This window comes from Plectropomus leopardus, chromosome 13 (assembly GCF_026936395.1).
Source record: "Plectropomus leopardus strain MGB_pleo_1.0 chromosome 13, ASM2693639v1, whole genome shotgun sequence".
NCBI classification, from domain to species: Eukaryota; Metazoa; Chordata; class Actinopteri; order Perciformes; family Serranidae; genus Plectropomus; species Plectropomus leopardus.
In genome coordinates, this window is record NC_142188.1 from 1,733,295 (window position 1) to 1,749,552 (window position 16,258).

Here is a 16,258-nt window from a genome sequence, read left to right on the forward strand (position 1 = left end):
AGAATTCCTTAGAGTAATACCTGCAGAAACAACTTATTTGAATAAAAAGGCACAAATTCAATTTTTTTTTCAAAATCTATTACCAAAAATAAGAACTCAAATGTTATGTCTATTTCTGTCTCTTACAGCTCCTGACAAATCTAGGCGAAATGTTGTACTGCTTTTTATTGCTCAGCAAATCAGTAATTCAAAAAATGTCCCTGGGAGAGGTTTAAAAAAAAACACACACACACACACACACACACACACACACACACACACACACACACACATATTGCAGGGGGCAAGTAAAGAACCTTTAATAATTGATTTTTTTAAGTTATCTTTTGTGCCTCCCACAGTGACTTCCCCAGCTTCTATATTGCTTGCTAGCAGCATGTTTTCTGGCGCACAGACACACAGACACACACACACACACACACACACACAGTTCACACAGTTCACACAGATTGACATACACATGTGGATGTGGACTGACATAACCCACTTGCTCAGATCTGTGGGGCAGAAAATGATAGAAAGCAGCAGGAAAGAAGTAGAAGTACACTTTTTCAACCTCTAAAGGAAAAGTCACACCAGAGGAAAAAGACAAACAGTCAATATTATAGATACTTTCCATAAAAGACGTTTGTACTCACTCTGTGGGAACTTTGGAGGGTTGTCGTTGACGTCTGTGAGGGTGATTTTAACCTCGGTTGTCCCCGACAGCCCGCCCATGTGACCGCCCATGTCTTTGGCCTGGATGACGACATCATACTCCTGACGGGCCTCGCGGTCCATGTTTGGCAAGGCAGTGCGAATTATACCTGAAGATTTTAACATCAAGTTAAATTACCAGCTCAGCTCCTACAATAAGTCTAAAATACACTGTGGAAACTAAATAGTTACATTCAGACTTTTAAGGTCAAAAAATGCTCCATTGAAACCCATTCAAACTGACATTTTTGATCCCACAACCATCAAAGCAGAAAAACAGGACTTGTATTATTTCTGGGTGTCATTCTGGGCTTTTGACTCTGAATTTGTCATTTTTACCTTTTCGCACCTGATGAGGTCATTTTGACCATATTTGGCATATGGAGAAAATACATGCTATTTCTACTAGGTGACCTGTCACAATCAATGTTGGTGCCAATCATTGACATATCCCAGACTGATAATAATTATTTCTTTATGTTTTTTTTACTTTGCATGTAGTATATAGAAAATAATTCTTTTCTTTTTTTTCATGACAAAAACCGAGCACTTAAAGGGTTAAACTTCTGAAAATTAATGAGTATTTGAAATTTATGACTAGGACTGATGTTGGTTAAAAAATAACTTAATGAATACAGAACATAATATTAATGTGTAATTTTTTTAACGCTTGATTTCGGCAAGCGAATTTTGTGCACAGAGCAATACAAGTGTGTTATATATTAACTTGGACCCTAAGGGTTAAACTAAAGTAATCAAAACCATGTTTATCTCATGGCATATTGATGATATTGACCAATGAACATTTGAGGGGGCAGAGACTCAGCACATGAATAGACTAAACACCATAACAGTTGAGCCAATCATCACGAAGCTTGTAAAAATTGTTAACATAAATACTTGACACATACCCTCAAAGTTTAATTAAAATCAATCACTAGAGTGGGCTGCATATGCAAAAAAAGGGTGCTACTTGACACAAATCATTCTATAAATCTAAAATTGTTTGTCCAATCAGTACAAAACATGCTAGGTATGTTTAATGATATTATTGAAGCATGTGTGTGAAATTATTTTTAAATCAGTCAATAGGGAGCGCCACCAGTTCCAAACAAGTACAATGGCAGTTGCAAAATTTGGCCATAAATCAATGCCGTTTTGTTAACCAAAATTGGTGGATATTTTGAGTCATTGAAGCATGTCCTAAAAAGGTTGCTGCAGTTTACAAATAGGAAGCAAAATTGTTGCTAAACATGGAAGAGATTTTCTTATAAATGAATAAGCACCTGTCGATCATCATAAAACTGTTGTTACTAAAGATGTTAACTGTAAGAGGTCTTGATCATCTTTAAGGTTTTAAAAGTACATGCTAGCCCGAAGACAAGAATTAACACTTGTGGCTTTATTCCAAAAGTATTATTTTAATAATTCAAAAACTTGTGAGATTTTCTTTCCCAAGAGTGGTTGTGATTTATTTCAAGATATTTCATTTTGCAAGAAAGCGCAGCATCACTCATCATTCATATAACTAAGAACTCCAGTTAAACATGTGTGAAGTCTTATTTTTCTCCATTTCAAGCCCCAGTAATCTTTTCTTTCTGTTTAATTCAACACCGGCTGCTCTCTTTCCATCTCCCTCTTTCTTTTTCAACATGTCTAGCTGCAGTGTCTGGGAGTCGAGGCCTTCTACTGTCATATTATGCCAAGTGTGTGTTTGTGTGTGTGTGTGTGTGTGTGTGTGTGTGTGTGTGTGTGTGTATGTGTGTGTGTGTGTGTGTGACAGCATGCAAAGCTGATAATCTCCAAACCAATTAGAAATGTGAGCTATGGATTTGAGCCAGTCAAATACCCAACACTGGTTTGATTAGCCAGATTTACTCTGCCCAAATCTCTCTCCCTCTCTGTGCCCGAATCGCTCTCTTTCCATGATCTCTCTCTATCTCTAAAGCAGCTCCTCTCTCCATCTCTCCCTTCACCTCTTTCTCTCAGTTCTTCGTCACCCTCTCTGACCCGACGCAGCTCCATGTTTTGTGTTAACCTCTCTGCTTATAGAGCCAATTTCTCCCTCTAATGCTAACCCAAATATTAGGCCCAGGCGCTGCAGAGACCAGGCTGAATGTCCTCTGGGGACTCTTAACAGCAGTGCCTTCTCTTTCTCACCGCTTTCAGTAAAGAGGACCTGCTGTTACATGATTTCTGCAGCCGCGACTTCTTAAATTTTTATAGTAAGAGTGGAAGTGGAAGATGTTGCAAGATGAAACAAGTTTTTAAACCATTTACACAAGATGCCCCATAGAAAACAGCAGTTAACCCTTAGAAACCTGCATCGACATCAGTTTTCTTGAATGCCTTTAAGGAGCATTTAAACTTCTGAAACCAGACTAGTTTGATTCATCTTAAAAACAAGAAAAAGGGTAATGTAAACATTACAAAGACATGTTCTGAAAATTGTGAGAAACTAGTAAAAGGTGACAAGAAAAATGTCCAAAAAAAGAAAAATGAGAGAGAGAATATTATTTAAAAATTAACAAAAAACTAGGGTAAAATTCCAGAAAACAATATTTATATTTATAATATATATTTATATTATATATTTAAAATTATGTTATAGGGGAAAAAATAAATAAATCGGCGCTTCTCTTCAAGTCATTTCGTGTTTGTTTTTTACTTTTTTTTTTCTGTTATAAACCATCATGCCTAATCATTTTACTGATTCTTTTTTTTTGTTTTTTGTTTTCGAAATACTTCAATATAATAAACAACAATGGCAGTAAGACTTGAAGGTTAAAATGAGATTATTCTATCATTTGCACGTTTGGTGTATAATAACTATGCCACCGGTTCTGTCAATGCGTGTTCTCATATGATGCCGTCCAGAGGCATTTCCGTTGGATGAGGAAGGTGGCTTTTGGCGTCACACTGGTGCGCAGTGATAAATCACTGACACAGCGGCGCTTTTTGATGAGTTTGGAGTGAAAACGGGCTGGCAGAGCAGCACATGACTTAACATCGTCATGCTGTTCAGTGTGGTAGCAGGTGTCAGACTGGTAAACTCTGTTTTTCCGTGAAGTTTGGCTGTATTTGGTTTTCGGTGCAGTTGTGCGTTGACCCGGGTTCTGTTTTTGGCCTCACCTGTCTGCGGCTCCACAGAGAAGTACGGCTGTCCTTGCAGTATGCTGTACACCAGCCTGGCGCTGTTGCCGTAGGTGGGGTCATCGGCGTCCGTCGCTGTCACCTGCATCACTGACGTACCTGCAGGACAGACACACGGACATGACAGACAAATCAGGAGACGACTCCGCCTCAGCGATTCAGTTCAAGAGCAGTTTGACAAACAAGCCTGTCACAGAGTGTGTGCCGATTCACCTGTCTGCACCGGCTGGATGAGGAAAGGGAATGAAAAAGTCTCTCAGACTCTGCAGCTGAACCGCTCCTGTGAGACTCCACTCTTATTTCTCTACATTTCATCATTGTCGGATGGAAACATCCACTTTCCAATTTTTGATGATTTCCATGTGTTAAATAAAACATTATATTTCTTCCATGCAGTGACAGAATTCTACAACCCCTTGATTTATGAAACACTTTCAAAACTTATTGGATAATCTGAGAAATGCAAAGTTGTCAAGTTCAAAAACAAGGCGACAGCAATTTACTTCCTGTAAATCTCTGTTAACTGAATTTGACACGGTTAATCTAAGAAAAGAGGCCAACTAAATTAAATTTCCACAAGTGTTCCACAAGTGTTGATGTGACACAACCTATTAAACGAATTCACTCAAACGTCAAAAAAAAAACAACCTAATATCAGCAGCAGTTTAGCCTTGCAGATGTACATGTGTCACCTCCTATAGGCAAAAGCGACAGCAGCTTAACCCTTTGAAACCTATGCAATTTGGCTTAATTTCTCTCAAAATTATGGGAAGACAGCAATAAACAACTAAAGACGAAAAGCTAGTACAAAAGTACAGAAAATTACCTAAAAAATAGTATTGAAAAACAAACAAAAAAAAAACAAAAAAGGCAAAGCAAAAATGAATAAATAAATTAAATGATTAAATTTAAAAAATACAAATGACAAACAGGAAACAAAACAAAGAAATAGCCTAAAAATTATAAAATTCAAATGATGTAAAACATATAATTATGATAATTGTAAATATAGTGCTCTCTGGATATTCTCCTCTAACGTTTTTAAAGAAATAATTTTCCAAACCTACAAATTTTTTGCAATTCATTGGACATTTCTTACCAAGTTGCTCTTTGCCCTTTTCAGCACGTTTCTAAAAGAAATCAAACCGATTTTCATGGGTTCAAAGGTTTAAATTCTTGTGAAATGCGTCTGAATACAGCACAAGAAAAGTGATGTCAATGAAAGGGTTAAAGTAATGCAAAGAGTAAAACTAAATATCTCAGCAGAACAACAACAAATCTGAACTGGAGTTGTATTTAGTGGCTCAAACTGCAGCTGCAGCTCTCAAACTGCTGACTCTGCTGCAGCCGGTTTAGTTTTGGCCCCTTTAGATGCTTCATATCGTTGGCACAGTTTGTTTTTGTTGGTTTTTAGTTTCATATATATGTTTTTTTCCAGTTGCAGTGATGTGAGCACCACTATTGGACTCCACAGAGAATCCACTGGGTCTCTAACTGTAATCAAGGTTCATTCAGCACCGGTCTCAGTGTGGCAGCTACCTTACAGGGTGAATTACCAAGAATGTTAATTTCAGGGCCGCTGTCTTCTCTATCTGTTCTAATTGTGACGTCCATGAGGGAACACGGACCCAGTTAGTCAAATTACAGCTTTTCTTTCTGTTCCACTTCTGTGGTTGAGGATGATAGCAGCTGGAGGCCCCTCCCTGCCAGACTTCTGTATTCATGTTTCAGCTTAAGAAGAAGATGAGTGGGAAAAAAAAAACCCAAAAGCTTGAACAGAACTCATTCAGAAGTCCTTTCAGGAGTTCTTCCTTTGGAAGTCCAGCCCATTCAGAGGGGGAATTTCTCTGGCAGGCAGCACCACTGCCAGTGTGGTTCAGTTCAGGTCAGCCTCCAGGGGCTGAAGACTCTCCAACATAATATTTAGAGAGAAAATCTATCAAGATCAGAAGCTCTCAGTAAGGAGACTCTGAGGAGACGGTGCGAGCTCCGGCCCATGCCAACCCAGTGCTAAATATTTCCTTGCCTCTGCGTCTGGTTGATCAGATTTTTTTTAATAAAAAAAGAAAGGTGAAAAAAAGTTGAAATAGCTCTTTAGGAGCTGAAAGTGTCAGCTAATGGTTCTGCCTGTTCTCCACTTCTCTGTCACACTTCCTGCGGTCAGATTTCAGTGATAATTAATAATGTATGAAAAAGGCTGTTTAGCAGACAGACAACACTGACGATGAACTCCATCAGTGACTTCATCAAGAAATGTCACTCAATTTGCAATAGAGACATTTTCTGTACTATTGATTATCTCTGCTTTTCACCTGTTGTTATCAAATTATATTTGATACTTGGAAAAGACCACATCTGCTGGTCATTTTGCTGTTGGACTTCCAGGTTAAAACCCGATGTAGGGACTACAGAGCATGCTCAGAACGCCTCGACCAGTTCAGGTCCGATTGGACCTTGGAGCATTATCGCTTTCCTTGTGCTGCTTTTAGACACCATTCCCAAGTGTTTAAACCTTTGAAATCTGAGTTCATTGATGCTATTTTGTTCAAATACATAGGAAAAATGTAATGAGCACCTTGGTTTGAAATGTTCCACATATTGCAAGAAATTAGTAGATTTAGAAAATAAAAAAAAGAAAAAAACATTCATAACTATCCTGATACATTTAAAATTATGATTTCATAAAATTTGTGAAAAGTATTATTTTCAGTTATTTTCTTGTACTTTTTACTAAATTATTTATTTTATTTTATTTGGTTTTTTTTTTTAAATATTATTTCTTACTCATTGCCTTCTTCCCATGTTTTTGAAAGAAAACAAGCCAAATTGCTCAGGTCTCACTGGGCAGCAAACAAGATGAAGACCTAGTGTCTTACTACACGACTGCTGTCCAAATTAAATCGATAAATCGAACCAACTGCAGCTTTCCTGTTTTGCAGCTCGCTTCCTTCTCACCAACTTGGAACATAACAAATACCTTAAATCTAAACTTTTTTTTTTACCCAGCACCAAACCTGGCCTCCTGTTTCACTTTAACCCTTTCTTTTACTACTCACCGACATTGGACATCTCAGGCACCCTGGCGTAGTACGGCCCGTGTAGAAACTCCGGAGGATTATCGTTAATGTCCTGAACTTTCACTATGAACTCTGACGGAGGCTCCAGAGGTTTATTTGTGTCTCTGTCCACCGCCTGGGCTGTCAGAGTGTACTGAGCCTGCTCCTCGCGGTCCAGGGTTTTTGTAGCGTGGATGTTGCCTGTCTTGTCGTCAATAACAAAGATCGTTCCCGCGCCTTCACCGGACAGGATGTACTTGATGTTGCCGTTGCCTGAGTCGACATCTGAGTGGAGCTAAAATAGGAAAAAAAAAAAAGAAAGAGTGAGACAAAGCAGAAGGAAAACGATTACAGGTGATTTTTAGACTGGAAAAACAGCTCTGCGACAAACCCCCCCTACAAACATTTAGATAAATATATTCAACAGTTCTCAGTTCTATCACACAATGCAGATAGAAACTTAAACACAGAGGAGGGGAAGGAAAGACATAACTTTGTATTTGATTATATTTCTGCACTAAATGGTGAATAATAATCATGATAATAAATAAATACAGAAAAAGAGAGAGCGACAGATTACAGAGTACGACAGCTTGTCTGATCGACAGATCGAGACTGAAATATGAATTGTAGCCCGGCAAATGTGACTTTGGGCGTCGATTTCTCAAGTCTACAAGTTAAAGACATGCAGAGACAAAGATGGACGGGCATGTAGACGTGCTGTGTGAGACGGGCACACCCAAATAAGTAAGAGATTTAAAAGACTGTCATCCAAAGAAATTGAGGAATGCTCAACATTCAATTAAAGTCTTGTTCTTCCTTTACCACCCAGAGGCTGTGAAATATGATGCATTGTAAACCTAATTTGTTGTTTGTTATGAAAGGCGCTGCTCGGTTTGAGTGATGTTGTTGTTTTGGAGGAGAACCACCAATCATCTTCACCTTGAATGTGAGCGTGACCTCCCTTTTTTCCGAGCTTTCTCTTTCCTCTTGATAAATGGGAAAAACACATTTAAATCCTGTTGGAGTTCGTCACTCGCTGTCACACTGCCTGCCCTCTCCGTGATTGTAAACGAAGGGCAGTTTGAATTAAACGGTAATTTTTACTGCAGTATTAATTTTGTTTGTCTCAAGAGAAGAAATTCAAGAGCGATTTATTTATAATTATGTTTTATTATACTCACCCTGCCAACCAGAACCGGGTCAGGCCCGGTGTACTCCTCAATGACAAAGAACTGGTTCCAGACCCATCCTCGTTTGGACCTGTGGAGTACCTGCCCCTCCTTCCCTGTCCTCTGTCTGTGTCTGTGCAGCGACAAGTGACCTGCATGCGCAAAAACAAACATCAGTACATTTCTTTACACAAATGCTATATTTTTCTGTTAACTAAGAAATATACAACACATTTTTTGCATGCAGAAACATAATTGAAAGTCCTAGGGCCCCATTTACACTGTCACTGCTAGTTCCAGACACACACTGAATCATCCTAAACCCTATCCTAAACCCGTTGTCATTTTCATGGCCAGTGTCCCCGTTGTGTAAACAGCAAATGTATTTGCAGCCATCTGTACACATATAGGCGTGTAGGTCTTAAAATGAGGTGTGGTCGAGCACATTGTTATTAATGTTAGTATATCTGACCGGTCCACATTACGTCACCCAGCAGTTGGAGCATTTATTGGTCTGATCAGGTGATTAGTATTGTGGGAGTTGTAGTTTTTCTACTTATTGAGCAAAGGCGCTTTTTGTTTTTGTTTTCTCTGGTCACCAATTTCAAAAGTATTTGCATCTTTGTAAGACGGCCTACTTTGACTACAACGGCAATTTGTTTTTTGAGAATACTCTCAATAGATTAAATTCAAGTTGGAGTCAACGACACACGCTTCAACAAGGAGTTTTTTCTGATGTGTCTTTGCAGAGGACTTAACCTCTGTTTGCTGCAGCTGCTCAGGGTGAACGTGGAGCAGGCCGGTTGTACTGAGCAGCTGCCGTGTGTGAACATCTGTAACTATCTCTGATTTTACTCTGATTGAAAAAATTCTAAGCAAGTCTTTTTTATGCAAGTAAAAATAAAACAAAAAAGATTGAAATTGAAAAACCACAAATGCATAAAATCTCAGTGTAAATAAACTCAAGAAGATGTGATTATCCGAACCGTCTTGGGAGATGTTTGGAGTAAGAGATCACACTGTTGACAAGAAAATGTGCTGCAGTGCTTTTTCCAAATGCATCAATGTAAAGGAAATATTGCTGCACAGCTTGGATGATAACATCTCTGCACAGTAATTGTCAAAAATGGACTGTCGGTCCTCTGAAGTATAAAGCCACTCATGGTCACAAGGGAGGGATCACTGTCAGTTTTAAAAATACATAAATACCATGAAAAAAAAGAAGTCACCATCTGTGCTTTGACAGGTGAAAAATATTTCAGAATGCATCACAGTTACAGTTTAAGTAAGGCTGAGCGTTTTATCCAGCAAAACAATATCCAGTAAGAGATGGATGTTAACCCTTTGAAACCTGAACAATTTGGCTGGATTTCTTTCAAAAACATGGGAAAAAGACGGTGAGTAACGTAAAGAGAAATGACCCAAAATTAGCAAGAGCTTAGCAGTAAAAAAGTACAAGAAAATGACATGAAAATAAGTACTGAAAAACAACAGGAAAAAGTTATAAACCAGCAAACAAGGCAAAAAAACTTGGAAAAAGTGCTAAAAAATTATAATAATTCTGTAGCATATTTTAAAATATGTAATTATGATTATTTTAAATATAGTTTTTTCCCTAGCTTTTTCCTTTTTCCATTTTTTTCTAGTTTTAAATGTTTTTTTTTTTCCCAATTTAACATTTCTTTTGAAATTGTGGAATATTTCTTACCAAGCTGCTCATTGCCTTTTTTTCCCCATATTTTTGAAAGAAATTGCATCAGTTTGCTCAAAATGCAAGACATTTGAAATAAAATATAAAAAAAATAATTCTGTATCATAATTTGGAATACGCAGTCATGATATTTAGCTGTAAATATAGTTTTTCTCTCAGTTTTTCCCCCACAGCTATTTTAAAAATTATTTTCTAAATCTACTAATTTCATGAAATTTTTTTAACCTTTCTTGCCAAGTTTCTCATGGCACTTCCCCCCCCAATGTTTTTTAAAAGAAATTGCACCACTTTGCTTTGGGTTCAAAGATTTAAATGCGTGTGCAGCATAAGTAGATTGATATTGCTGCAGATTTCAAAGGGTTAAATCCTGAAGTTCAGGTGACCTGGTTGCTTCTGTTGTACCTGGATGTCTGTGTCTGTGGCCCCTGTGATCCAGAGAAGTGTTTCCTCTCCGGGTTCCTAATGCAACGCTACAGAGCGCAGAAACTCCCACCAGCACCAGGAAGGCCCTCAAGGGCCCCAGGCCCTGCCTCTTCATCGTCAGCATCGTCATCTCGCTCAAACCTGAGCAGCCGTGCACTTCGCTCCGCCCCTTACTGTCTGGTTCCTCTCAGTGGAGCGCCACTCCCACTGAGGCAGTATCCTGTTTGTGCGAACGAAATGTTGTTGATGAACTTAGTTCATGAGCTGAGACGGGGCCGGTTGGTGCGGATACTCATCACCGACTTTCTCGTCACGGCCTTTTTTCTCCTCGTTTTTCTTCTTCTCTCACAGTGCGGTAGCTCCCTCTCTCCTCTGATCGCAGAGCCTGAAAAAGAGCAGAGGAGAAATAATTAAAACACTACTTACGAAAAAACAAAAAAGCAACAACGCAATTGAGCAAATTTACATCCAGTTTAATAAAACTTTACCCCGCAACAGATTAATCTTTATAAAAGTGATGGATTCAACAGTGACAGCAGAAACAACATAAACAGCTGAGTGATCATTCATTCCTGTCTGTTAGGGTGATGTTAATTGACTGCAGTTGGAGATCTGACTTCTTAAATGGTTGTTGTGTTGATTAGGACATTGTACTAATTACCAGACAATGCTGTCTGTAAACTCATTAGCTTTAATTCAATTAGACAGCGAGTGATTCAGTGTGGGAGGTGCAGCTCATGAGCAGCCACAGGTCGCTGTGTGGCTCAAACTCAGGGATACCCAACCTGCTTTGTTTGGGGGCCACTTTTACAAAATGACAGGAGGCCCCTGTCATTTTGTAAAAGTGGATGTCAGGATATTTATAGGGTTTAGGATGACATCTTCAGGATTTTACTACGTTTCTTGGAATTTTATGCCTTTTTTGGTATCTTAGGATGTGTAGGGTTTACGACATTTCTAGTATTTCAGGACATTTTTAGGGTTTTAGAATGTTTCTAGCATTAAGACGTCTGTTTGGGGATGTGAGGATCCTCCACTGGCACAGCTTTTGATCAACAAGCTCTGTTGTGATGCTATTTTATGCACTGTGGGACCTTGGATATACTAAAAATAAAAAACAATTCCAATGTGAATCACTTTATTTCTATTGTGAAGTAGAAAATGGTTGGGGGGGGGGGGACGCTTGGCACCCTATCAGGGGCCAGATTTGCTCTGCAGGCCGCAATTTCAGTTATACTGCTCTACCTTAAACCCCTTTAAATAAAACAATAGTATTGTACAGCAAGCATTGAAACACATGAAAGTCATTAAAGGCAGGTGGTGTGTTCGTACTCTCCTTCAAACTCCTGAACATGTGTTTCAGTTTGATCTGTTAAACTGCACAAGACCAAACAAAGAAATTTGATCCAAAAAACATTTTTCCAGACCTGTCACCCTCAAGGTTATGGTATTGTTAAGTTTAAACATTTAGATGACTAACGCTACTTAGTGAAGATGAGTGAAAATGTTTGGTCTTTGTTTAAAGGAAACAATGTCAGATTTTGGTCTAAAACAAAGTCAAACATTTACATGCCCGACAACCAAACCACAAGCAGCAGCATAACAATGTCATATTACTTACACCTTCACACTAAAGAACAATTGCTGTCATTTTTTTGTGAGTTTATAGTCGGCCATAACCGAAAATATGGGGAACACAAACTCAGGACAAAGGGATTAGAAATTAAAAAAAAAAAAAAAAAGTTTGAAATTCAGGACAGGGGAGCCATTAGTGTCAACAGCAGTAACACATTAAAGTCAGCGCATAAAAAATACACACATAAAGTTCAGGATGATAGGAAGCACAGTGTTGCACGATCCATGTTGCATGATGGATGTCGCTCCAGGTTTTAGAGGGTTAACCCATGTCAAGAAAAAACTTGGGCCTGAAGGTCACACAGAAGACAAAGGTCACTGTGTTACACTGATGCATATTTAGAAACAAGTGTCCCTAATTGCACTTCATTAAGGCAATAACGTCACTAAATGACCCGCACCTTTATGTCAGATATCTCATTTCCTGCCTCAGTGGTTTACATATATCGATGCATCATTTGCACACAGCTGCATCGCCAATGAACCTCCATTATGGCACCTGACATGGTTGACAGGAGATTTGGGACACGGCTGGAGATCCGTTATATTCCACTTTGAATTGTAGTGTTTTTCTATGAACAGCCAACACCCTCAACAATTCCAAAACTACCAAATAATTGCAACAAAGCTGCTCCAAAATCATTCAACACATACAAGAAGCAAACTGACAGAAAGCGATTGTGTGCACACAAATCCTTTTACAACCATTACAAATTAGTTTTTCTGTCTGCTGCTGTTTGATTCACTTTCTGTACCTCATTCTTCTGATTTTCTGTCTTAACTGTGCTGCTTTTTCTTAGACAGATACATGAAGTTTGTGAGTGCAAATCTCTCTGTGTGTGTGTGTGTGTGTGTGTGTGTGTGTGTGTGTGTGTGTGTATGTGTGTTCAACTTTCAGCATCTCAGTCGATGAGAATTTCCCTCATGGCCCATTGGCTTCTGTTGACCACATGACCAGCCATCCAGGAAGTGTTGACAGTTAATCCCACACTGCCTCATCATCTGGCTAATTATCCCCGAGACTTTTGATTGATGTGGATGTTTGTTTCTGTGTCTGTGCTTGTGTGTCATTTAGCTGTGTAAGCTGAAAAGCTTAGCTTCGTCTGTCATAGCGAGGTGGCAGCTCAACGCGACGCATGTGGGACTTAACTGAAATTACATAGAAGAATTCAAGAGAAATTAGAGAAAAACACCAAAGCAGAAGTCTGTTGTCTTTTACTCAAAGCTGTGTGGTGATCTTAAATTTATGACCTAATGGCCAAATCTGTGATCTGTGATTCACATTGAGAATTGTTTTTGTACCTTAGTATACAAAAGGTGCCAGAGTGCATAAAACGGCACCAGAATAGAGCTTGTTGATCAAAAAAAGTGCCAGTGGAGGATCCTCCACACCTAGACAGCTACACCTAAACCCTAGAAATGTCCTTTCACAGAAATATCCTTACATCGTAAAAAGGTCCCCAAATCTGAGAAATACCCTAAAATCCTAGAGAGGTCCTCAAGTCCTAGAAACATCTGGAAATCTGTGAAAAATCCTTAAATACAAGAAATGTCAGAAAATGTCATAAAATCCTAGAAACATTCTCAAGCTTGTTTATTTAAAAACGTGCCAGTCAGAGGATCCCCCGCATCCCCTGACAGAGGACCCAATCCCATAAATATCCTGAAATCTATGAAATCTTCTTAAAGCCAAGAAATATCCAAAAAATTCCAAAGATGTCATCTTCAGAGAAATGTCCAAAAAACCTAGAAACATTTGAAAATCCTAGAAAGGTTTCAAAAGTGCCCCGAGCAAAGTAAGTTGAGTTTGCCTGCTTTTTAGGCTCAAAAGTAACTTAAAACAAAAAGTAGATCATATTAATTTGCATAAAAAGCTAAAACTATCTTTGCTGTTAATTTTCAGTTGAGAATTTTAAAGTTGCCGACAATTTATAACAAAACAACAGCAACACCTCAGGCGTATCTATTCTTGGTGTGTTGTCACTTTCAGGTGAAATCATTTGTGAATTTCTTGAAAACTTCCATCAAGTCTTTAAAAAACAACAAATTACAAACCCCGGCTTACACTTGTGCAAAGAGCTGACACCTGCTCTGCAGAATCTATTAACACGCTCTCAAACTGTCACTAATGTGTCAAGTTAAATGTCAGCCTTGTTTAACAAGTAAAAATAAATAAATAAAGCAAGTCCAAAATAAATTGCTTTCACCAATATCCTGAAACCCTGCTACCGGTCATCTGTTATTTGTTGCAGAAACTGTCAAGTCAAACACATAAAAAATACAGCAGTAATAAAACAGATTGGTGGCAGCGCGCAGAGTGACGGCTCAGAAATACTCAACGTGACTGTGAATGTGATAACGGGCGACTTGTTTGACAGTGAAATGACCCTGCTGTCAAATTAAAATGAAGCGACTTTGAGATCATTTTCCTCACAAAGAAGAGGAATTAACAACACAACTTTAATATCAGTTTCTTTTATTCTGAAACTTGGTAGATTTTAAATACATCACAAGCATTTATGGATTTGGAAACTTGGATAATCCTGCACAGTGTCTTTGTCTAAGAGTCTTTTGCAATTTTGTTCCTGTTTGTGATGTCCTTAACGGCAGACACACACACACACACACACACACACACACACACACACACACACACACACACACACACACACACACACACACACACACACACAGAATGCAACCCAGAAACAGACAGTGATAATGACTCCCCAGGGCGCGCATGCCTTTTGGCCAGACCACTTCCTCTGTCTGAATACATGACTCAAGAGTCACATTAGAATAGTGAACTGTGTATATGTGTGTGTATATGTGTGTGTGTGTATATGTGTGTGTGTGTGTGTGTGTGTGTGTGCGCGCGTGCGTGTACACACCATTCCCTCGGGCTCGTTGCGATGCTGTGAATCCATGAGTCAAGTGTTGGACTAGACTGCTGTGATTCATTGGCTAACATTAGATGGTAGCTGGAGCCACACTGTGTGTGTGTGTGTGTGTGTGTGTGTGTGTGTGTGTGTGTGTGTGTGTGTGTGTGTCACAAAGGTCAGAGCAGTCCAGTTAGAAGAAGAAAAAAAAAAAAAAAAAAATAGAAGCAGTGCCAACATGTTTCTGCTCACCAAGAGATCACGCTACGTTTGTGCATTTGTTTAAAAATAACTGAGTTATGAGTTTAACCCTTTGAAACCCAGGGTAATTGGCTTGAGATTTATTAAAAAACAAACAAAAATAAGAAAGCAATGACTATTGTTGTTGTTATTATTATTATTTAATGGGTAGAAGTGTTTAGAATTCCTTATTTTTATTATTATTATTCACTGTTTTATCTATACATATATTTATGATTAAAAAATATATTATTTTATTTTGTTATTTGTATCATGATGGTGTTTTTTTTTTAACTTGTTTTGTTTTATATTTATTTTACAAATTTTAGGTTATTTTCTTGTACCTTCTTCCCATGTTTTTTTTTTCTTTTTCCTTTTTATATTTATTTTTCTAAGAAATGAAATTTGCTCAGGTTCTAAAGGGTTAACTATTGACATTCATCCATTAAATAAATAAATAAATAAACATTTGACAGCCCTACCTTAAAAGTTACTCTCTGAATGAGCCAACACGCTGATTTTTATGCCGATGAGACGGACAAACTGTAATTTCTATCATTTTTGAATTTCTTTACTTTGCACCCAAACCCATTAGGAGCACAATGGATGGCAAACAGTCACTCAAATGGCGTTTTAACAGAGAATCTGGGTCTGCACCGACAAATTGTTTGAGTAGGTAAATGCGTTTCTTTTGTGGCGCTCTCTTTCTGCCTCACGCTGTGCCTCTTCACCCACAGTCCCTGTTATATTCGCCCGGCTGCAATCACGCCGACTATCTCTGCGTCGCAGCACAGAGGACGATTCCTCCGACTGTGAATAAATGAGACAATTTCTCAAGCTTCTCTAGTTTTCTTTCACAGAGCCATTCCTGTTGGCTCTATTTTAGATTACGCCCGTCTGTTCTCCAGGTTTCGTTTGCACAATCAAGACTTGTACGATCAAAGGTGGCGGTTTTAATTTCCGCAGTTTAAAGCTGAAATCTGGAACTTTCCAAATGTTGTCATCAGTAAAACGAGGAGTGTGCCGATGTTGTTGAAGGGTTGTGGAAAAGCTGACTGCTTAATTGAATCTGAAAAACTGAATATTCCTCCATTTTAAAGTGTGATATTATGAGGTTTATGTTGATGTTTGTACAAAAACATGATGTCAGGTGTTTTCAAGCAGGTGTGACCCTGCAGTCAGTGGTGTGGTGTCCGTTGTAAATGTGCCGTTAGTGTTGTTTACAGTATGATTCTCCAAATACAGATTTATTGACATACGGAGATGACAAAATCTTACAATACAACAATAAAA

The 16,258-nt window shown here is 38.5% G+C and overlaps 1 protein-coding gene across 1 annotated transcript in view; it reads right to left on the reverse strand.

Moving 5' to 3' along the window:
• The window catches only part of cdh11 (cadherin 11, type 2, OB-cadherin (osteoblast)), a 116,837-nt gene that overhangs the window by 25,968 nt on the left and 74,611 nt on the right, over positions 1–16,258 (reverse strand). The window contains exons 3-7 of the mRNA XM_042501868.2: positions 10,191–10,596; positions 8,090–8,229; positions 6,906–7,200; positions 3,829–3,948; positions 639–806 (exon numbers count right to left, since the gene is read on the reverse strand). Of these exons, the coding sequence (XP_042357802.2) occupies positions 639–806; positions 3,829–3,948; positions 6,906–7,200; positions 8,090–8,229; positions 10,191–10,341 (874 nt within the window). The 5' untranslated portion in view covers positions 10,342–10,596. The remainder of the gene's footprint in view (positions 1–638; positions 807–3,828; positions 3,949–6,905; positions 7,201–8,089; positions 8,230–10,190; positions 10,597–16,258) is intronic.